This window comes from Drosophila guanche, unplaced genomic scaffold (genome assembly GCF_900245975.1).
Source record: "Drosophila guanche unplaced genomic scaffold, DGUA_6, whole genome shotgun sequence".
NCBI lineage: Eukaryota > Metazoa > Arthropoda > Insecta > Diptera > Drosophilidae > Drosophila > Drosophila guanche.
The window spans coordinates 718295-740345 of NW_022995747.1; the positions used below are offsets into that span (position 1 = coordinate 718295).

At 49.6% G+C, this 22051-nt stretch overlaps 5 protein-coding genes across 5 annotated transcripts; 2 read left to right on the forward strand and 3 right to left on the reverse strand.

Annotated features, from left to right (window-relative positions):
* The first annotated feature begins 163 nt into the window (after positions 1 to 163).
* Positions 164 to 1072, forward strand: LOC117583115 (keratin-associated protein 19-2). Its single transcript, XM_034271300.1, has 4 exons — positions 164 to 243; positions 313 to 472; positions 584 to 618; positions 763 to 1072. The coding sequence occupies exons 1-4, from the start codon at positions 238 to 240 to the stop codon at positions 850 to 852; spliced, it is 291 nt and encodes a 96-aa protein (XP_034127191.1). The 5' UTR covers positions 164 to 237; the 3' UTR covers positions 853 to 1072.
* Positions 1073 to 2906: 1834 nt separating this feature from the next.
* Positions 2907 to 5674, reverse strand: LOC117583130. Its single transcript, XM_034271321.1, has 2 exons — positions 5013 to 5674; positions 2907 to 3521 (listed from the first exon to the last, which is right to left on the reverse strand). Exons 1-2 carry the CDS (start codon positions 5506 to 5508, stop codon positions 3061 to 3063), a joined length of 957 nt encoding a protein of 318 aa, XP_034127212.1. The 5' UTR covers positions 5509 to 5674; the 3' UTR covers positions 2907 to 3060.
* Positions 5675 to 12032: 6358 nt separating this feature from the next.
* On the forward strand, positions 12033 to 13556 carry LOC117582833. Its single transcript, XM_034270888.1, has one exon. The coding sequence runs from the start codon at positions 12439 to 12441 to the stop codon at positions 13414 to 13416; it is 978 nt and encodes a 325-aa protein (XP_034126779.1). The 5' UTR covers positions 12033 to 12438; the 3' UTR covers positions 13417 to 13556.
* A 17-nt stretch (positions 13557 to 13573) lies between these two features.
* On the reverse strand, positions 13574 to 16138 carry LOC117583134. Its single transcript, XM_034271324.1, has 5 exons — positions 15652 to 16138; positions 15025 to 15581; positions 14323 to 14566; positions 13916 to 14067; positions 13574 to 13837 (listed from the first exon to the last, which is right to left on the reverse strand). The coding sequence occupies exons 1-5, from the start codon at positions 16136 to 16138 to the stop codon at positions 13574 to 13576; spliced, it is 1704 nt and encodes a 567-aa protein (XP_034127215.1).
* Positions 16139 to 18051: 1913 nt separating this feature from the next.
* LOC117582834 lies at positions 18052 to 20109 on the reverse strand. Its single transcript, XM_034270889.1, has 3 exons — positions 19756 to 20109; positions 19435 to 19690; positions 18052 to 18896 (listed from the first exon to the last, which is right to left on the reverse strand). Exons 1-3 carry the CDS (start codon positions 19888 to 19890, stop codon positions 18589 to 18591), a joined length of 699 nt encoding a protein of 232 aa, XP_034126780.1. The 5' UTR covers positions 19891 to 20109; the 3' UTR covers positions 18052 to 18588.
* Between the last annotated feature and the right edge of the window lie 1942 nt (positions 20110 to 22051).

Below are 22051 nucleotides of genomic sequence, written 5' to 3' on the forward strand. Positions count from 1 at the left end.
CTCCGGTTGTGGGCCACACAGACACCTCGGGGGCGCTGCACCACTACCCAAAAGCCACTTGGCTGACTCAAAGGCCGTGGCTGTACGGCGAAGCGTGTGCGACATTTAAGCGCTCCACCAGAAACACCAGAAACACCTTCATTGTGGTTGTGCGAGTCGACTATTAAACCGAAAAGCGTTTGGCATTTGGCATTAGTTCTGCTTGCGCTTTGTGTGCGTTCGTTTGTTTCCCCTAACATGAAAGTGAGTTGAGTGAGGATACGCCCCGCAGAAATCAGCTAACCAAAATCCCATTTTTCGTCCTTTGCTCAGTTCTTTGTATGTGTCTTGGCGCTGGCCGCGACTCTGGCCACCACAAATGCCGGACTGCTGGGTCTGCTGAAGGGCGGCGGTGGCGGTGGCTACGGTGGCTACGGTGGCTCCTCTGGCTATGGCGGAGGATACGGGGGTGGCTACGGCGGCGGTGGCTACAGTGGGTACAGCGGCGGCGGTGGTGGTGGCAACGTTCAAATTGTGAAAGTGATCAACAGCGTTGAGGGCGGACATGGCGGCGGCTACGGAGGCGGCGGCTACGGAGGAGGCGGCTATGGCGGAGGCTATGGCGGCGGCAGCTATGGAGGTGGCTACAGCTCGGGAGGAAGCTACGGCGGAGGCGGCTACGGAGGCGGCTATGGTGGCGGTCACTCTCGCGTGGATGTCTACAAGGTCATCACAACCACTCATGGAGTTGGTGGTGGCTACGGTGGAGGCTATGGAGGAGGCTATGGAGGAGGCTATGGCAGTGGCCAAAGCTACGGCAGCAGCTACGGCGGCGGTCATGGCAGTCAGTCCGGCTGGTGGAAGAAGAAGTAGACATCCACCCAGTCCAACCTACTCCGATTTCCGCTAGATTTAGCCCTAATCCAGATATAAAACCAGTTTACCTGTACCTGCCAAAAACTTCCCATGAAGCGTCTTTGTTCAATTGATTTTACTCCCCAAATTAGCCAAAAACTAGTTTGAGATTCGATCACAGACTGCGCGACGTCGCACCAATAAAAAAAAGCAAAAGTCAATAATTTAAAACAAATAATTTTACTTTTTCTTTGACCTTGATTTAGCTATTAATTATTCATTGATTTGTGAGGGTGATCATGGGGGTCTTTTTGAAACATTCTCAACAGAGTTACAATAATTAATTGCTTAACTATTTTGGTGAGGGTTTGTCCAAATTGGTGGAGATTTTTGGAGTCTTCCAACCATTAACAGGTTTCGTCTAACTTCAATTAATGGCGACAATAAATTTTAACCAAAATTTAAGCACCTCTTAAATATGCTTAAAAGTGAACGGGCCGGACTGACTTTTCTATAAATAAAATAAATAAATGTCGCAAATGGGTTTATTAAGTTTATTTTATTAGCCGTTGAGCATGAGTAATTTTATCCTGGCATAATCTAAGTATTATTATCTTTAAAGCGCTTTTATGTATGCCTTATTCTGTCTCTTTAATTCCAAGTCCATGTCACTAATGCCGGCCCGGAAGACAAATTCTTTTATGTACAAAGCGTTGGCTGCTTAAGACAGACAACAGGAGCCACAGGAGCAGCATATACTCGTAGTACAAGGGAACCAGCTAATTGGATGATGATTAATTTTATCCTAATTCAATGTGTGCCGTTCCCTGGCAGTAAGCCCTGAGTATCCAATTGTGATTAAGTCTGGGGGGGGGAGCATACTCGCCTCGTTCCTACTGCTTGTTGAAGCAATCTTTATTCTCTGACTTGCCTTTGCTCTTCATGTCGTGCAAATGTTTACACAGTTGAACTTTGGTCCATCTTGTATCTTGCTTGAAATCTCCGGCAGCCAGCAGCAAGAGAGTCATAAACGTGGGCCAAGAGGCAGCCGAAAATGGGACAAACAGCCAGGGACACACTCACAACTTGTGGAGTGGAGTTTATGGATGCCCGGGGATGCAACTGTTTTATAGGGCAAACGGAAGTTGTATTTCGGGTGAACTTTACCTTTAATCTTGCAGCTTAAAGGGCGCGGTGTGCGGCTTTTATTGAAAGGAGATTTCCTTGATTTATGTAAATATTTATTTATATGTTTTATATATTTTTTTTGTGTTTAACTTTTATGTTTCTTACAAACTTTGCTGCTTACATGCGATTTACACTTACTGCGCTACTAAATAAATAAGTTAAATAAATATTAATAAATTATTACACTTAGACACTACAAACAGTTAGAGACAAGTTAAGATTAATGTGTGGTGTGCGCTGGCAGAATGAGATTATGGAGAGGGAGGGGCGATGTAAGGAACGGTAGCAGGTAGCTGCTGGCAGTTGACTACGCAGAGGCGGAAGTACGAGAAGTAATTGAAAAGTGCAGTTAGCAGTGAGCGAGAGAGAGAGAGAGAGAGAGAGAGAGGAGAAGCGAGCAGCAGAGAGAGGAGAGACATAGGCACAAAGAGAGCAAGTACAGCGACAGAGGCGCAGGCAGTGGCAGAGTTCAGATGGTTAGCTGTAAATGCAAATGCAGAGAGAAGAAGGAAGGGGGAAACAGTGATCAGTTCAGAGCGGAACAGAAAAGAAAATAGAAGAGGGGAGCAGAGAACTGAGCACTGCCACTGACACTACATAGTGGACGAGCAATAATCGATTTAAAGCGAATACTAATCATTAGAGGAAGAAATGTGTGCGGACAGAGGCCACAGTGGGAACGCACGTTCTGGATACATTTCAGTGGCTGTATCCATGGGTGCCACTGGGCGGAGAGTTAACCGTTGCAGAAAACGCATCAATGTCTACTTGTCTGCTTGTCTGCCGCGAGTGCAAGTGCAAAAAGAGAGTTATGTATGCATACACACATATGTATGTATGTATGTATGTATGTATAAATGTATGTAATATGTATGTGCCTATGTATCTACTTGTAATTACAATCTGTGTGCACCGTAGTCTGCTCGTAATTTATCCACAAGATAAATGCAGCTATTCCCTAGCTATGCCCCCATAGATTGTCTTCACATGCCCGGCCCCGAGCCCGTTCCGTTCCGTTCCATTCCATTCCGTTCCGTCCTATGACTTGGTCACCTGTGGCGCCGACGACTTCGAATGCAGCGGCTGCAGCTGCTGCTGTTGATGTTGATGTTGATTTTGTTGTTGTTGCTGCTGATGGTATAGCTGTGGATGCGCCAATTTCTCTTTGTGTGCACGATATGCCATCTCTTGGGCCTCGTTGAGGGAGCGCCTGTCCCAGCCACCACCGCCGCCGCCACCCCCGCCCGACGACCAGCCTCCACCGCCGCCGCCTCCGCCGCCACCCGATGACCAGCCCGAGCTGCTGCCGCCCGACGACTTGCCCGACATCAGCTTCTTCAGGCCGATGATGCCAGCCAGCAGCAGGGCTATCTTCGAGATGATCAGCGCCTTGCCAGCCAGTATGTAGAGGGCGCCCATGGCAATGGGTATCATGCCCATCATTTTCATGGCCATGCCCATCATCATCATGCCCATCATTTTCTTCATTTTGCCGCGACCTGCAAAGAGACAGAGAGAGAAATTAATAATTTTCCTTTTTTTTCCTACTGCGGGGGCACAGATCTGCGAGTGACTCCCAAGCTGGTGAAAGTGCCAGGCAGCAGCTCAATTACCAAAGGCTGTGTGAGAATATTTTGCTGCGGCAGCATTTCGTTCGTTTCGGGGCAGCTGCACCGTGTGTGGCTTTCATTTTGATGCAGTCATTAGGGACACTTCGGGCGGTTTCACCTGCCTGCAAGCAAGGCCAAAAAATTGCATATGGCCGTGGCAATGAGCAGACCAAAAGTGTCCATACTAATGCGAGGCCCAAACTAAGCAGATGCGAGATGATGTCGCTGCAGTCATAACCAGCTCTCTCGGGACAGGCTTCGATTGCTGCAAGTATTGGCCAAAAATGGTTGTGGCTCTGCGGCATTGGGAAAGTGTTTGGCCAACTCGTATTCGATCGATTTAAAGATGTTGATCAATGATTTGAAAGTAGGAGAGTTAAAAATGCATGTGGCGTGAAAGTAAGTTCACTTTTCATGGCCATGGATAAATCTTGATGCAGCATTCAGCTCTAAGTGCTCGTGTCAAATTTGTAATTGATTCAAAAGTCGGCAAATTTAAATGGAAATACAAATGGAAATGCCAATGCTGCCAATGGCAGTGGAAAAAGTCTTTTGGTCTGGACTCGAGGAGTCGTGTTTAACATGGCCCAAGAGAAACTTCGCTCGGCTGGCACTTTCATTCCATTTGACATGGTCATGACATGGCAAAGAGTGGCTCAGTTTCAGCGTTTGATGTACACTGAAAGCCCTAGAAGATCATTGGGATAGAGGAGTAACTCTCTACAGGGGAAAAAGTGCTAACTTTTGAGATTTCTTTGATAATTTCGGTATGAAGATTGCTCCTCTGTGGCGTAATTTTTGAGAATTATTTGATCATATATACATGAGTATTTCTTCCTCTGCGACTGCCTCTCAAGAGCATCAAACATTCGTGTTGGTTACTGCAAAGCTTACCCCCCCAAAGTCATGTTTATTTTATGTCGTTCTTTTTTTTTTGGCCAACACGAAATTCTGGCCTCACATTTTTGTCATTGCCTGTCGCTGCTGTTCGTTTGCTTAGGTTTTTCTGGGTCATTCCTCATTCCTCAGTCGCCGAACGGGTTTCTCTCGTGAGTGCGTTATAAAACTGAAAACAATTGCGCATTTTCCCAGCAGCAACAACGATTCCTCACCCTCTTAACATACAATGGAGAGAGAATGCCAGGCCTGATAAGCAAAGGAAGTGGGACAGCAGTCAGCCGCAGATAGTCAGCCAATGTCATTGGCAAAGATATCATTACGAGGCTGCTGCAGCTCTAATAACCACCTCCCGTGGAGCCAGCAATTACCGAGGAGCTCGCTTTACCGACCACAGACTCAAATTATGTCACTGTTACGCGCCATGGATACTGGGGTGTGTTAGCGGTAACATTATTTAGACCGCCCACAGAAAGTGCTTACCTTCCTCCAGGCCACGTCCAATCTCGTCGGATGTCAGCTTGGGGAAGCTGACCTGCAGCGAGTGGCCGTTGAAGAAGTAGCTGAGCCGCTCCGTGAGCATGTTCGTCAGCTTGGCATCGCGCTCGCTGCCGGAACGTGGCAGCGAGGATTCCAGCAGCTCGTTCTCACTTGTGGCGGTGGCCGCTGGCCGTGGTGCCGTTTCCAATCGGACCAGCTTAATGCCGTCGGCCACGTTTATGGCATCGATGGGGGCAAGGCGATCAATGAAGGAGATGGCCTTCTTCTTCAGGCATGGCACGAATCCGGCCTCGGCACGGGTGCACTCATCGTAGACGCGCAGCAAGGTGCGTGCCCCGGCACTCTGTGTGTTGGCGGTGGCCGCTGACAAATTGCTTAGCTGCTCGGTGCCCGCCTCGCAGCGGCTGGCGAGGCACAGGGTGAGCAGGCACAGGGTGAGCAGGCTCAGCGGATGCAAATGCCGTTGCTTGAATGTCATTCTGCCTGGCTGCACTTTTCCACACACTTCACACAACACGACGAACACGCGGCACACGACGCGAAACAGACACACAGACAGACAGACAGACAGATGGTTGCTGGGGTTAATCCTTGGAGCTAATCTGGCCAGGAGCTCTCTGGTCTCTGGACTCTGGTCTGGCTGCTAGTTCAAATCAAACTGATGCCCAGCCTTGGCGCGCTTTATTCTTTTATAGACCTTTCTTTCGCCTCCCGAAGCGGCGCTTAATCGCACTTTTTGGATTTTTCTTTCGCCACTCGTTGCCGGCTTCGTGTGGCTTCGTGTGGCTTCGTGTGGCTTCGTGGCTGAGCTGCGACTCGTGCTTGACTGCTGGAAATACTTATGTGTGGGCTTGATGATCTCCTCAATGAACTGGAGCCCAGACTGGAAACCAGAAAGACGAAGGCAAAGGCGAAGGCGAACCTCCAGCAGCATTTTCCAACTAGTTTCGACGAGTTTTTCCAGGCAGCGCATCGCTTTCGATGTTTATGGCCAAACATATTAGGAGCTTGACTTTTTTGTTGTTATTTCTTTGCCGTTTTGGCCATCAGGCACTGCCATTGCCACTGCCACTGCTGCCCGTTGCGGTTGACACTTTAATTTCAATTTGGCTTTTTAGCATTTTTCGCCATTCGATTTTGGCCGTAAAGAAAGTCACTGCCAGCTACTACACACTTACAAATTGCCATTTTGCTTTTTTATTATGCAAATGCCGCGGGGCCACGAGGGTGTTAATGGCCCTACAATGTAGGTAGATCGGTGCCCCCCATCCATAACGATGATACGATGGATGCAGCTGCAATGGAGCCAGGCCAGAGGGTCAGCATGAGCTGGCAATATGCGGAGCTGTGGCCTTGTATCTAGTACCTGCGACTATCTGGCCATCAAGTACTAGAACGTGCTTTTACCTCAAGCGGAAAGAAAGCTGTGGTTTATCTCTCTCTCTCTCTCTGTGGCAGCAAACAAAAAACGTTTCACCCAAAAAGAAAAAGCGAGGAAAATTCATTCTGAATGTTTGCCCGTGGATCAGTTTAAGCTTGAGTACAAAAAGGGATATGTGCCGCGGGGCTTGTTGCCAATTTTCCAGCTAATAAACAGGCAAATTAATGCACCGCCGGCCACATAGATTTTCGACTAATGGCCGCGGCGGCGGCTACTGGGTTGGCCACAGCATTGCACCTTAAATCACGGCACTTGGGCAAAGTATCTCTATGCCTGCCGCTTTCCAGGCTACCCATTCAGATATCTTCGATCACTTTCACTGCCCGCCGAGCGGACACAGGGCACAGCCAGAGGCGCGGCAGCACTTGGGTTCGCTTTCGTTTAGGTGGCAAGCATTTACGGGCAGCTTTGTTGCCAGAAAGGAACCTTTAAGAAGGCACTGAACCAGAAACTGTGCAACAACAGGGGTGCTCCTTTTGAGCACAGAACAAACAAGTTCATTAAAAGGGATTATAATTTGGGCGTACTTGAATGTATTTCAAACGAAAATTCATTTAGTTTTGTATCCGATTACGTGTGTTTTTTCTGTACAATTTCTTTTGAATATAATTGGACGCACATAAAGCGGTTTCCATCAGCGCTTGCCGTGCTGAATACTTAAAGTATTCCTTTTCTACAGAGTCTCGAGAGTGCATCATTGTTTGTGTTGCATTTTCTCGGCTTGAGCTGTCAAAATGTCCGTCAAGGTGCGCATTATCCATGTCCCAGCAGCGGCTGCGTTTGCAGCCACAATGCAAAGACCCAAAACGAATGCCAAAGATTTTTCCTCCGCCCTGGAGTCTCGTTTCTCCAACAGTGGCAGACACGTAGCCATATCCATATGCTGCTGAAGCTGCGCGAGCGCATGTGAAACAATTTCAATTGTCTTCCTCCTCTGCGGTTTTCCAGCTGGCAAGGCCATGCGACAGCCCCCCAGCCCCGTCGTCTGTAGCCGCGCCTTGCCCATTTCTCTCTGGCCAAAAAGATGTTCCACAAAGTTTTTTCCGTGCCACTTTGCCAGGCCAGGCCTGGCAAACACACAAAATAAAAACATGACACCAATGGCAATGGGTGGAAGTCGAAGTGGGCAATACGCTTGCAGCTGGATTTTTAAATTAAATAATAGTTGGCTATGATTTGGTTTTGCTTTGGTTTGCTGCACAAAAAATGTATCAACACTTGACTCAAATCCAAGCAGCTACAAAGCCGCCAAAAAGTTAGCCACAGCGATTAGTTTTCGCACAATGAAAAGAAGAATTGCGCTTCATTAAACAACCACAGCGCTCGGCACAGCTGCACCTGCCTCCTCTGGCTGGAAGTTGTTGCGGCTTAAGTGTGTGTGAAATTTGTTCAGAGAAACAGAGAAAGTCAAACGCCAAACAGCCACAAACAACAACAAGCTGGGAGCAAGCGCAGATTGTTCTGAATTCTTGAGGAAGTGCGAAAACCTTTGACGGGTTACGAGCATTGCGCGGCCAATTAACTTTCGGTTTTTTTGTTTTGTTTTTTTTCGCCTAGAACCCGCACTGACCCACGAGCACGCCGCACCGCAACAAAAACTTTCTATTTCTATTTCCCTGCCCGGGCCCTGCTGCTGCTGCTGCTGCTGCTGCTGAGGTTCACAGCCCCAGCTTTTGTGCAATAAAAATTGCAATTTTCCCAAACAAAAGAAAGCGAAAAGAAAATACCTTGCGAGAGCTGTACGTCTGTCTGTGTGGGTTTTACTTACTTTTCAGAGCCTGCTGCTGCTGCTGCTGCTGCTGGCTTTTATCGCTTGTCTTGACGCTACATTGACGCTAATCAAAGTTTACCGCCTGCCGCGCTCGCTCTCGCACACAAATCTCACGCTAATTAACTTTTATGTGGGATCAGTGCTGACGGGCGCGATAAGCCGACAGACAGTCCAGCCGCCAGCCAATATATTTTGTTGTTTGTTTAGGCTTTTGGCCATTTACTTTATGTCGCGTGGCTACTCCCAATGGTCTGAGTTTGTGAGTGCAATCAATGCAATTCCACTTGCAGTTTTCAAAGTGTCTGCGGGTGTGTCGCAAGGGTCTCGTTATTCATTACTGCCAGAGGGGAACGATGGTGGATGGATGAATGGATGGATACAGCTAGGTCCGAGCCCAGTTCAGTGGATCGTGGCCAAGCATTTTCTCATTACTCTTCACCGTTAGCGTTTATTATGCGTTTGCTTTTCGCTTTCTTTGGCGCCTCACACCGCGACCAAAGCTGCGGCAGATGTTGTCCGGGTCAGCCAGGGTCCATCTTCCACCGCTGACCAATGACACGCCACATTAATTGCGACTTGCGACTTGCGACTTGCAGCTTGCAGCTTGCGGTGCTGCCAATTAAGTTCTCATGTGTCGCCGCGAAAGTGCGTAATGGTCGGGCCACTCAACCCCAATGTCTTTGTGTCTAATTCGAGCCATCAAGTCGCAGCCAAATGACAATGGAATTGAATGACTGCCCTTTTGCCGCAAGAAAGTCTCATCGAACATCCACTCCATCCACTCCCGCTCCCGTTGCATGTTTACATGCACCAAGCCGTGGCAGTGAACTCTGATGCTGCCGTTCCCCTGGCGGCTGTGTTAAAGGTTGCCAAAAACTGGCTGCTGCCTGCTGGTCCATTCCTGTGCTAGCATTTTCTCTCCGCTTCCGTTGCTTTCACTTTTCTTTCGGCCACGTTGTCACGTTCGCCTTGTCTTCAATTTATCATCCATGGGCAGTCCTCCTCGTCGTCGCCTTCAACGTTCATTGAACCGGAGATTCAAATAAGTTTTGGTACAGCGCGAAAGGGGTTAAGCTCGGGTCATTTGTCAACCCGAGGAACGCACTTGGCCAGGGCCCGAGACAAATATTCAAACTGTGATTTATTTTGCCACAAAAATGCTTCAAGTGAGATTTGTTCCCGTCCGATATTAAGTAGCCGCCCCGGGCGCCAGCTGTCTGCAGCGACCAGAAATTATTATAATGTGAAGCAACTGAAATGAAATGAAATTTTGTTTTGTTTTGCCCGACAGCCCGACATGGACGAGGACGAGGACATGGAGCTGAAGCTGAAGCTGGACATGAACGCAAACAGACTGAAGTGGAGTGGAGTGTGGCCTGTGGCCTGCGGCATGGAGTGACAATGCCAAGGCTAGGCATTAAATTCACTTAAAATGTTGCCAACGAAAATGCTGAATGCTGAATGCTGAATGCTGCTTTTGGGGCTGTTGTCTGTGAAAATCTCTTGGCAATCTCTCTTCAATGGCAATTTCAAAGTTGTTGCTGTGTTGCGGCATGCCACATTGATTGATGAGGCCTTCCCCCCAACCCTCTGGATTGGCATTTAACATGGCTGTGAACTTTGCATTTCCATTCATATTCGCATGCCCAAAAATTTCACCACAAAAATGTTCGCAGCTGTCCTGCGACGGGGGATTGAATCTACTGCCATAATTGAGTGTTTTTTGTGCGCCAAAAATTAAGTTACATTTGTAAACAGATGGGAAACAACAGCGACAAGGACACGCCACGCTTGGGCACTCTGCCACATTTCGCAGCTAGTTAAATCAGTGCACAACAAAAAAAAACATATAAATATGTGCCGCAGGCGGAATTTAAATTGAAATTTAACACAAAATTGAGTTTGGCTTGGAGCTCGTTCTGCGGGCAAGTGAAAATGGGAAACGCAAACAAACAAATGTATCATTTTGGGTAAATACTTCAACTTGAACGTGAAGTCGCTGTAGATTCATCAAGACAGCTGAAGCGGATCGGCTGGCTTTCCACGGCTGCAGTTCATCAGTTGTCGGGGGGTCAGAGTGAAACGTAATTGGCCGCCAGCACTTAATTTGATTGAAGAGAGTGCGGCGAGGGTGGGACGTCCCAACTGCAACTCCGAGTCTGATTGTGCCGCTGGGTTAATCTCAACCTGTGCATCGTCCGAAGATTGCCTTTTGGCGGGGGACTCAGATGTCAACACAGAGAAGTGAAAGTGAAAAATGTTTGCCACAAAAACAAAACACAGCAAAAGCTTTTCTTTTATGCAATTGCAATTGCTTTTTGCATTGAATCGCATCGAGATGCATAAGCAAAGTTTTCCCAGCCAAAGCAAACACACAGAATGGTGCCTTCTGCCCCAAAACGTTGCAACAAAGGCCATAAATGCTTCGTGCCGATCTACGACAGAGGCAGGTTCCGTCGTCAGAGTTTTTGGTTTGTTTCTGGCCCATCGATCGTTGGGCTAAACTAAGCCAAACGAAGCGTTTTGTTTGTGTTTTTTTTTTGGTGTTTTCTTGCTGTTTGCCAATTACAGCAAATTGTTGGCCACTGGCCAGGCGTTGTTTTGGGCCATTAGCAGGGGATGTGGGCTGTGGGATTTTCGATTGCGTGTCGGCCGAAACGCGAATTATCATAAATTATCGATGGCAGCGGCAAGTGTTGTGTTGTGTTGTGGCCAGCATTCAGTTCATTGTTTGTTCTGCAACAAATCAAACATTGATGCATGTACATCTGTGGCATGCCACTTTCCCGGCCGTTTGTGGCATGTTGCGCCGAGATAAACGTGAAAATCCCCCCCCCCCATTAGGGGGAGTTTCTTTTTGTTTGTAATTAATATTCCACAAATGAAAAGCGTCTGGAATAAATTATGCATGCGATGCGAAGGTGTTGGCCCGCTCGTTGTGCCACACTGAGCGAAAATCCCCCAAGTACTTTCACATTTCTCCCAGCCGCCCAAAAGTATGCCTGACTTTGGGAAGATAAAACTCAGCCGAGGAACCGGTTTGTATGCAAGAAGTTTTAGCTCTTAACTGCGTTTTAATCAGCCCAGAATAATTGAATAATTTCATTAAAAATGTGTGACTACGTGCCAGCCCATTGCCCACACACAATTCAGTCAATGAGGAGCTGACTGAATAATTAAACAATTTTATTATTATGAGCGTAAGGCACACAGCTCCTACGTGTTTGCCAAAACGGAAGCATCAATTCGCTGGGGCAAAGGGCGAGAGCAAATATTTGCAGCAGGCACAGAAAAGAAAGAAAGAAACGACTAAAAGTTGCGGAAAATGCAGCAGTGACAGGACTGTATTTACACTTGGAAATAGTAAAAAGAAATAAGTGTTTGCCACTTAAATATTGCCATAGAAATGAGGAGAACAAATAAATAAATTCAATGGCCTATTGTTTTCCGTCAAAGTGTTTAAGCACCTCGGAGTTAGGTCTACAAATTGACTTCCTTTGGTTGGAATGAAACAAATTCCATGAAATATTTTCGTTCCTCTACCTGGCACCAAAATCAACGATTCGATCTGGCTGCACTTTCATTGGCTCTACTGCCAATTCTACAATTTTCCACAGACAAAGACACAGCCGGCATTCAGGCAGCATTCATTTCGGTTTCTATGCAGCGCGTGTCGAATGGATAAATATGAATGCCACAGGCAAAGCTCTCGCCCGCTTCTAACTATTTCTATTTCTATTTCTATTTCTATTTCTATTTTTCGTTTCTTCTTTTTTCACAGCTCGCCGATGAAAGTGGGCGTCGAAGGCGGCTGCCGGCGGACCGCTGGCAATATAAAGACTCCAAATAATTGCCGCTGCCAGATCGAGCTAATTGCGGCAAATGCGCCCCGGCAATTGCTTCGCTGGCTCTGCTCTGCACTAAATCTGCAGCGAAGCTTTGCTGCAGTGGCAACTGCGGCAGGCGGCTGCTATCATGCATATTACGCTCTAAATAGCCAACAGCGAGGCATCGGCAACAAAAGCAAAACTGGATGCAACGGCTGCCTGGCTAATTGTGGCAAGGTGAAGTGTATAAATTTGGTGCACAAACTGGCGCACAAGATCAGTTGGCCAAGAGAGTTTGCAGCAGCTACAGCCAGAGAGCGAGAGAGAGAGAGAGAAAGAGAGAGAACACAGCAAGGATCAGGCAAACATATGGACAGAATGGACTCGCGCCTGTGCCTGCTCATGGCCCTGCTGCTGGCACATCGAAGCATCAGCTGGGCGCTGGCACAGAACAGCAGCCACTCGGGGGACAGCGGACTCCTGCGCACCGTGCGCCACGTGTACGGACAGTGTGCGGACAGTGAGGATATTTTTTGGTGCTGCAAGGTGCAGGGCGCCCGACTGCTGGGCCGCGCACTCAAGGTGCAGCAGCTCAGCATTGTGGATGGCGTTAGTCTGGTGAGGCGCGAGAGTGTTGCAGGCACTCAGGACACGCGCACGGCACGCGCCAGCATTGCGGAGAGTCAGCTGAACAATCGGGACCTGGAGCAGATGTCCGGCAAGAGCTTGGACGCGCTGCTGCTAGAGCGTTTCCTGGGCTTTGTGCACAGCCACCAGCTGCAGGTGAATCTGCCGCGACTGCTGCACTTTGGGGAGCGCAACAGCCAGGACTGGCTGCAGTCGCTCTTCGGGTACTTTCTGTCCGGCAAGGAGGCGGACAGCAACGGCCAGAGCCCGGGCGAGAGCGAGAGCGAGGGACGCCACAAGAAGAAGGATGACAAGAAGTATCTGGGACCGTTCATTGCCGCCGTGCTGCTGAAGACGGCCATACTGAAGATGGCCTACCACTCGATCGCCATTGTGGCTGGCAAGGCGCTGATTGTGGGCAAGATTGCGCTCATCATCAGCGCCATCATTGGACTGAGGAAGCTCGTCGGGCAGGACGCTGGCGAGCGGACCACCTACGAGATTGTGAAGCATCCGCAGGTGCAACAGAGCCACACCTACTCCACCAGCCACCAAGGGGAGTACGACTCGGGCGGCCACGACTCTGGCGGCGGCTCCTACCATCGCAGCATCGATGACGAGATGATGATGCAGGACAAGGCCTACCAGGCATGGATGCCGCAGGCTGCTGGCTCTCCAGGTGCTGCTGCTGCCGCCAGCTCTACGAAGGTGTCGCGATAGGAACCCCGAGGCCCGTACTCAACCAAAGATCACACTTCCAATCTGCATGAGAACTATTGTATTTACATTCGTTCGCCCGAGAGCCTCCTCCAGCTTAGGTTTAGTTTTTATCGTAGTTACATTTACCACAGATCAAGGATCAAAAGCAATTAAAATACTAGACAAATCCACGGGTTGCTTCTGCTTCTGCTTCAGGTTGGTGCTGGAACTGTCGCCGCTTCAAGGTGTCCATCTCGTAGGCATAATAACCCTGATCATGGGCATGTGTTGGCTCCTCCAGCTGACCGCCGCTGTACTCGTGCGTGGGCATGCTGCGGTGCCAGCCGCTCTCGTGGCTGTGGCCCGTGTTGGTGACAATCACGTGCTCGGGGCCGCCGCTGCCGCTACCACTGTGGCCAGCCGATCCCTTTTTTAGACTGCCCTGCAAATAGAGGCGTAGCGCCAATGAGTTACGACTGGGCCACCATCCGCTGCTGCTCCTCTGTTCGGTGTTACTCACCAGCAGGGATATGACGAGCGCAATCTTGGCCATTACGAAGGCAGAGCCGGCGATGAGGATCACCTTGCCGAGGAACATTTGGGCCACCGTGGCCATCATTATCATGCCGCCCATCATGGCCATGTGCTTATCTTTGTCCTTCTTCTTGCGACCTGTTTTGTTGGAGCATTTGTTTTTATTCTTATTTTTATGTTTAGTGCTTTTTTTTTTAGTTTTCTTCTTCTCTTTTTTCTTCTTTTTCTTTGCCTCTTTCTTCTTTTTCTTTTTCTTTTTCTTCTTTGTATCTTTGTGCTTCTTTTTGTGCTTCTTTTTGTGCTTATCTTTATCGCCAGTTGTCTGCGGAGCCTCAAAACTACCAAATCCTGCCACAATCCTATCGATTTTATCATCTACGAGCGAATAAGTACCTTGATCCGTGCCTAGTTCGGCCTCATCGATGCCATTCGCGACGGTCAGCTGTCGCGGCAGTTGCACCCGCAGCGCACGTCCTTGCAACAGCTGCAACAGCCTGCTTGTGAGTCCAGACTCCAAACTGCGGGCCTGCACCTCCGCCACTGGCGGCGGCTCTATGCTCAGATATTCGTTGATCTGCCAGCTGCTGTTGTCCCGCGCGGCCAACTCCAGCATTCGCTCGCTCTCCGCGCCCAGGCACTGCCACACCTCTGCACCGCCCAGACACTGAGCTATGACCCTGCCCACACTGCGGGGGCTCCACGCACTGATGGATGTTCCATTTGCCAGCACGAAGGCGACGCACTGCACCAGGAACACGCGCCACATTGTTGTCTGTCGAGCGAGCGCGACTCTTGCTGAACCACAAATAGCCCTGGAAGCCAGTTCGTCTCATTATTTATAGACACGGACTGGGAGTGCCAATTAAGGTGCTTGTCAAAGCAGCACTTTTGATAGGAATCGAATAAGAAACGTTTTTGCGGCGGCGGCTCGCTGAACCTTGAAGCAGCCCAAAAACGCCGAAACCAAAGAGAATCTCCCCTCCCCCCCGGAAAACTTTCATTTTTGGAAAGCGTTTTACTCTAGTGACAAACTAACATTAATTGCGCTAAGACTTGGGCTAAGTGGCGGCCCCCGTCTCCCTACAGGGAACGCACATCCACGGCCTGCCAGCCCTGCATCCCCGCCTGGAAGTTGCTCCTCATCAAGGTGTCCTCCGGCTCCAGCTTGTTGCTGGCTCTGCGCTGCTGCTCAAACTCATAGAAGCGATCCTCTGTGGGTGAATGAGGCTTCTCGGTGTTGTCTGCAGCAGCTCGGGGCTGCTCGAAGCGAACTTTGCGCTCGCTGCGACGGTAGGGCGAGGCCTCGTGCACATCGTACTCCTGCTGATGATGCAGCTCATCGCCATGCCCAAAGACTGTGGTCTTGCCGGGAAAGTGTCCCACAGGTCGATGGCCCTGAAAGCCAAAGCTGGAGCCAGCGCCAAGGCCACCAAAGCCGCCCAGACCGCCAGACAGGCCGCCCAATCCACCCAACGAGCTGACAACGCCGCCCAGGCCCAGGAAGCTGCTGACATACACCGCCAGCTTGACCAGAAAGAGCGACTTCTTGAGCAGCAAGCAAATGCCAGCAAAGAGCAGGGGCACCAGCGCCACCAGATTGAACTTGAGGCCCAGCAGAAAGGGCAACAGATATTGCTTGGCCAGCAGGCGACCTGCAGATACAAAAGAAACAAAAGTTAAGCTAGAAATGATGCTGAAATATTTATGAATATTTTTGCCTACCCGCTGATGGATCTTCGTGGCCAAACTGCCGCTCACCCTGCACGCCCGCACCGTCCAGCACAAACTCCGCCACGCTGTTGGCATCCGTTGTGGGTCCAATTTTGAACATGAGTCCGGGATACAGTGCGTCCATGTGCCACTCGAGACTGCGCTGACCCATGACAGCGCCTGCGTTCTCGAGTATGCCACGAAAGTCCACTGGGTCCGTGTCCAGCACATTGGCCAGGGATCTACTCGCTGCAGTGTCGCTCTTGACCGATGCAAAATCCGCCACGAAGCTCACATTGTCACTCTCCTCCACGCGTTGAATGAAGTTGAGCGCCGAACGCCCGAGGCACTCGCTGAGTCTGGGCCGCTGGCCACTGGCGCCGCGCACGCACTGCTTGAACTGCTTGAGCTCCGCGGAGCCAACGTGCGAGAAGTCATGGCCAGCAATGAGTCCAAGTTGGAGCAGGACTAGGATCAAGCCGGTGTGCAGTAGCAACATGTTGGTCAAGTGTGCGAATTCCAACTGAGCCCGCTGGCCGGCTGACCCCAGAGCTTTATAGGCCACCGCGGCACAACCTCATCTAGTTATACAATAATCAGCTGGGGCCCCAAATGTACTCCCCATGGCCCAATAACGGAAATTGTTGTACATCAACGCCAAGTGGTCGCTCTTCGTCTTCTACTGATCATCTCGGGTTTGTTTTTGATTTTTTTATTGTTATGGGAGCCGGCATGGTCATGGTCAGTGCACACGACTTGTGGCCAATTTTTTCGCACATCTCGACCATTATGCAATGGAGTTATTCCATCCACACAAAATTATGAAACAGCTCGGACCGGCACGCTGCCATTTTGGGAAAATTCCCCATTGCCATGCCCACTAATGTGCGCCCATTAAGCAAATGAAGGCGTTCACAGAATTAACAGAAATGCTCCATCGTTTAGGCGGGCAAAATGAGCTGCAAATTGCTGCCAGCTAGGAAAATAAACAAACAAAGGCACAGAGAGAGCTTAGACTTAAGATCGAGCCAGTAAAGGGAGTTATAACGCGACCACCATAGACCATAGACTCCCATCAATAAGTTAAACTCCAAGTCAAAGCAGGACAAACTTTATTGACAAACTTTCGCAGAGAAAAACAAATGCCACATAAATAATAGAGTGCTTCAGGCTGTGTCAACTGCCTGCTAAGAGCTGCGCCCAAGCAAAGGGTATCAAAAGTAATGCACACCGCAACAAACCACAAAGATTGAGGGGCTAAAAAGGCAACTGGCAAGAGCCTACTTTCGGGCTGCGGATGTTAAGGCTGAGTAAAAAGTTTGGTGTTGCCAGCACGTCATCTCGGTTGGTCAGGGGACAAGGAGACGCCACCCAGACACCAAAGAGTGTCAGCCATTTGGAGAGGTGGTGGTGGCCCCACCTTTCTTCGCACCACTAATGAAACACCGGACGAAACTTTTCAGCCAGCATCCCCTGTCCCGGCTGCAGCTTGATTTGGCTATTTGCGGGATTTTTCGGTTTAATGTTCTGCGGCTTGACGCGAAAACTTTTGTAATTTTCTGCCACTTCGAAAGTTTGACACAAAATGTAAACTGGGGAGGGAATAAACATGCTGAGAGAGAGAGGTGAGGCCGCGTAGCGGTGTGCCGGCAGCTCAATAAATTTCCAATTGCAATTCACACAAAAAAAAAAAGAAATTGTATTAATAAACACTTTCACCGGCAATACTTGAAATTCACGACTGCAGGCAGGCAGGCAGGCAGGCAGGCGGGCGGGCAGCCCCCGAAACATTGTCCACAAATAGTTGAGAGAAGAGATGTACGAGCAAGCGGGCCGACTTTTGGCTGTTTTGGCCATTTATATGCCAAATGCCGACGGCCATAAATTGCAGCTCTCCGCCCATGTGTCCATCTCATTGACACACACAAACACACACACACACACACACCCAATCGCGGCTCGGGCGTACGTGTTGCATCGCAAATGCTAAAAGCAGGTCGCAACTTTCATTAGATTTTTCGAGTGTGCTTTCTGGAGCGACATTCGAGACGATAATCCGAACGCAGAGAGAAGTGCGGGACACAGCCGGCCGGCAGTCCGGCAGTCCGGCAGTCCAGCTGGCCATGTGGGATCTGGAACCCACCAACTGGCTCTGACTCTGAGTCTAACTCTGAGGCTACGCCTCGGTTGGCTCAAGTGAAATTTCTGCCGCTTGCTTTCTGCTCTGCACTGCGGCCATGATTTTGTGTGTCGCACATGCAACTGATATCCAGTGGCCTCGTTGGCCGTACTTGGTGAAAGAGTGAAAGCATTTCGCTGGAAAAACAGTCAGCGCTGTGCGATGAGCACAGGTTGCGTATGCGCAATATTTGGAGACAAACTAAAACAGCGATTCGTCGTGATAAATGCAGGATTTGTTTTATTGATTTTGAAGACTGTCTGTGGGGGGTGGGTGGCTGGAAGCGAGCGCCTCGCAGCAGTTCAAAGTTTAAATAGTTAAGTTTAGATTAGTTTTAGTTGTAGTTGGAGTTAAGCGTAAAGCGTAAAGCGTAAAGCGTATAGCGTTAAAATAGTCAATAGTAAAGCTCTGAGTATTATTAATACAAAAGTTACATTAAGGTAAAGGCTGCCGCAGCCGCAGCCGCAGCCCAACGCCTCCTCCAGCCTCCTTCCCCCCCTGCGTGATTTGAGCTTATTCCCTATTTGGACTTATTCCTTCGGACAATTGCAGATGATGGCGCCTTACGTGTAAGCTTTGCATGAACTATGCTATAAAAATAAATTAAATAAATAGAATAAATTAAATGAGCCATGGATCGCCCATTCAGCTTTCTCCCAGCTCTTCCTCTCTCTCTCTCTCTCTTCTCGCCTTATTGCACTGAATATTGCTTTTTGTTTGTTTGTTTTCTGCTGCAGGATTGGCATCGTCTCTTTTTGGCTATTATTGGCTTATTGCTTGTACGCCGCGTAGGCCAGATTCTGGGACTCCATGCCGCCGGGCAGGGCCCGTCCGTAGCTGTGCTCGTGCTCGTAGTGGGGATGCGCCACCACCTCGTAGTTCTCCTTCTTGGACTCCAGCAGCTTCTTCAGGCCAATGATGCCGGAGAGCAGCAGGGCGATCTTGCCGATGACCAGGGCCTTGAATGAGATCAGTGCCAGGAAGCCGATGGCCAGGGGCAGCAGGGCGGCCATCTTCAGCTTGAACAGCAGCAGCAGGGGCATCAGGTACTTCTTCTTCTCCTTCTTCTTGCCGCGCGCTGAAAAGATGCAGAAACATTTGCATGATGATTGACTTTCGCTTGATGGGAGTACGAGTATGCGCTGACCGCTAATTAGCAACTGGAGCACACAGATAATTAATCAGCGAACAGGATCGGCCGCTTTCTATGTGGCTGGCTGGCTGGCTGGCCGGCTGGCTGGCTGCGTTTAGAAATCGGAAATTGCGGATCACGGATCATGGCTCGTAGAAAAGAAAGTAAGTCCAACTGGCTAACTAAAGTGCAATTAATAACAGCCGCAGAGACTGCGCTTGAGTCTCGCTTTGGGGACTGTCAATGCACCGCTAGATGCTTGCTGAATGGTTTTGGCATCAGGCAGCAGGATGACCTCAATGTGACTAGAATTTAACAGTGAAAACAGGATTTGGCCGCAAGACTTGGGACTGGGAGCTGCCATCTGCCTGCACAAACTGGTCGAGTGGTCGCTGCATTAGTAACCCAAATTGGCAACATGTTCAGCAACCAGAATGGCTGATCGATCGATCGATCGATCATTAATTTGTGTGCTGATACTTACACTCCTCGAGCACCCGCTGCATGTCCTGAATCGAGTCCTTGGGCACCTTGAACTGCAGAGTGTGAGTGCCAAAGAAGCGCGCCACACGCTCCACCAGCAGAGAGTCGACCTCAGCCTCGCGGGACTCCACCTCCTCGGGCAGCTGGATGTCGTTGAGGGAACGGCCCACGGGTATGTCGTCTGTCTTCACCAGAGCAATGCCCTCGGTCAGCCTCACGTCGCCGTTCTCCGTATCGAAATAGTGCAGAGCGCGTTCCTATTGGAGGGAAGTGTTTGTAGGATTGTTTTGGGATTGGCTGGAGGGTTGGGCTTTGTCGTTACCTTCATACACAGCACCATCGAGCGATCGCCGCAATCCTTGACCATTTTCAGGGCACTTGTCAGCAGACTGTCCGCCTCGGAGGCGGCTGCCGCCGTTGTGGCGATCAGCGCGAAAAGGCACACGAACTTGAACATGATTGATTGATTGATTGGTTGATTGGCTTGATTGGATTTATTTGCCACACTGCAAGCACTTGACACTGTCGACGTTATCCTTGCTGCTCGTTTCTCTGTGCACTGCCCTCGGAGTGCCGCCTTGCTGTGAGTTTTTCTTTCTTTTTTTGTTGTTTGCTTCACTTCAATGGCCTGCACTGCGCTCGATTGGCTTGTTCGATCTGTCGGTCAGAAGGCAACCGGTAAACTGTGGCTAGAAGACGCACGCGGATCGAGTTTTATTCCCGGCCAGCAGAGCAGCAGCAGCGCAGATAGCAGCAGCAGCAGAAGCAGCGACAACGACAACGACAACGACAAACGACGCTGGAGACGATGTTGACGCTTTAACGCGCTGCAAGTGGTCGCTCGGGTGTCCCTGTCCCGCAGACGGTAGCCGAGCTTAGAATTTAAATCATCAAACCCGACCCGACGCACACGAAGACGATGAGGCGCATCGGCTGGCTGGCTGGCTGGCTGGCTGGCTACCTGCACTGACCGCAGAGCCGAAGTGGAAAGAGCCGAAGAGCTGCCCTCCCCCAACCCGACAGCGACAGAGCGCAGCGACGCAGCGTCGGGCAGCGCTTGTGTTTGCTCTCTGGCTGGCCTCACTGTTTGTCAACGTGCTTAAACAGCAGTTAGCTGTGCACACAGGGAAGGGGGGTGGGGTGCTGGCTGAGCGGGGAAGTAATTGCCTTGGGACAATAGTTGCACCTTCATCGGCAGCTTAATCAGACTTATTTAGGGAGACAGATTTAAAGGGGGGAAACCTTAGTTAAGGTTTCTTGCGTTTCATTGCAAATTGCAAACACGTGACTACAGCGTGCATTGAGGGCGGCAGGGGAGGCGACTGGCTAATCAGCAACACCATTTAAGATGGCTGTCCATTTGGACCGAAAGCAAAGCGCATCAAGAGTCGCCGCTGCTGCGGCTTAAATTGGAGTAAAATAGAAAATTAACTAGTTTGCAGCGGGCGGGAGGGAGGCGGCAATGATGGAGGAAAGAAATTTCACTTTAATTTTGCTTTTTATTTATGTGTTTGTTTTTGTGCCTCTCGCATAATGTGCCGACTATCTGCAGTAGTTTTGTATGCCAATCCAATCGTGGCCAGTTGCAGAAACATCAGCAGATACAGATACAGATACAAATACAGATACAAATACAGCCACAGCTACACATAGATATGAGGAGAGTTTCATTGGCATTATGTCGCTTTAATTTGCAGCACTCGAAAATTGCCACACGTTCGCTCGTCTCTTTCGCTTCATCGTTTGCCATGTAATTTACGCATTAGCCGAGTGCCTCCCCCCCCCAGCCAGCCCCCCCAAAAGAAAGCTACGCCCGGGATTTGCGTGGAAAATAAATCAACAGTCAAATGCTGCTGCAAAAAGCCACTCAGCACTCAGCACTCAGCAGACCAGGCGATTATCTGAGCCAGCCCCCGAGCTGATGGAATATGCAAATACCTTGGACACGTGTACGGAGATTTATGTGCCCTTCCGCTATAATTTCCCGAAACCGGGCAGCACTGATAGATGAGAGTCGTGTAGGGCATAATGCGGTCGCATCGTATGAACACAAAAGGAAAGAAAAATTGCTACCCACGTGCGTGCACAATGAAAGTGAAAGAAAGAAAAAAGAAGTCAACTTTATTCAACTTCAAACTGCACACTGCTGGGCATGGCATTCAGTTACACAATGACATTGGGGCATGGCTTTAAGCTGTGATTTAAAGCTGAAACTAAAGACATTACAGAAAGGTTTTGCCTTAAAGAGAGTTGCAAATTGAATGCCAAAACTCACTCTGCCTATCCTCCTCTTGGAATGTGCTACAATTATGTTGATCTGAATACTTTCCACTCTGTTCCCCCCTCTTAGAATCTACGTCTCATTCGAGTTTGCTCAATTAATTCTCAAGCTGCTTGCTTCTAGTATATCCGCACTCTACGCTGACCCACATAGTCATGCGAAATATTCGCTTTGAGGTAAAAAGTTTTTGCTCATCGCACATTGGCGCCCAAGCGAAGGCAAACAATCGGCAGCAGGCCCCAACCCACCCGCGACAGTCGGCAACCCCCCTGGTCGGTGGCGCAGCCTCGCAAAATTGACACCTTTACAAAAGTTTCACTTTCATTCCGCATGAGTA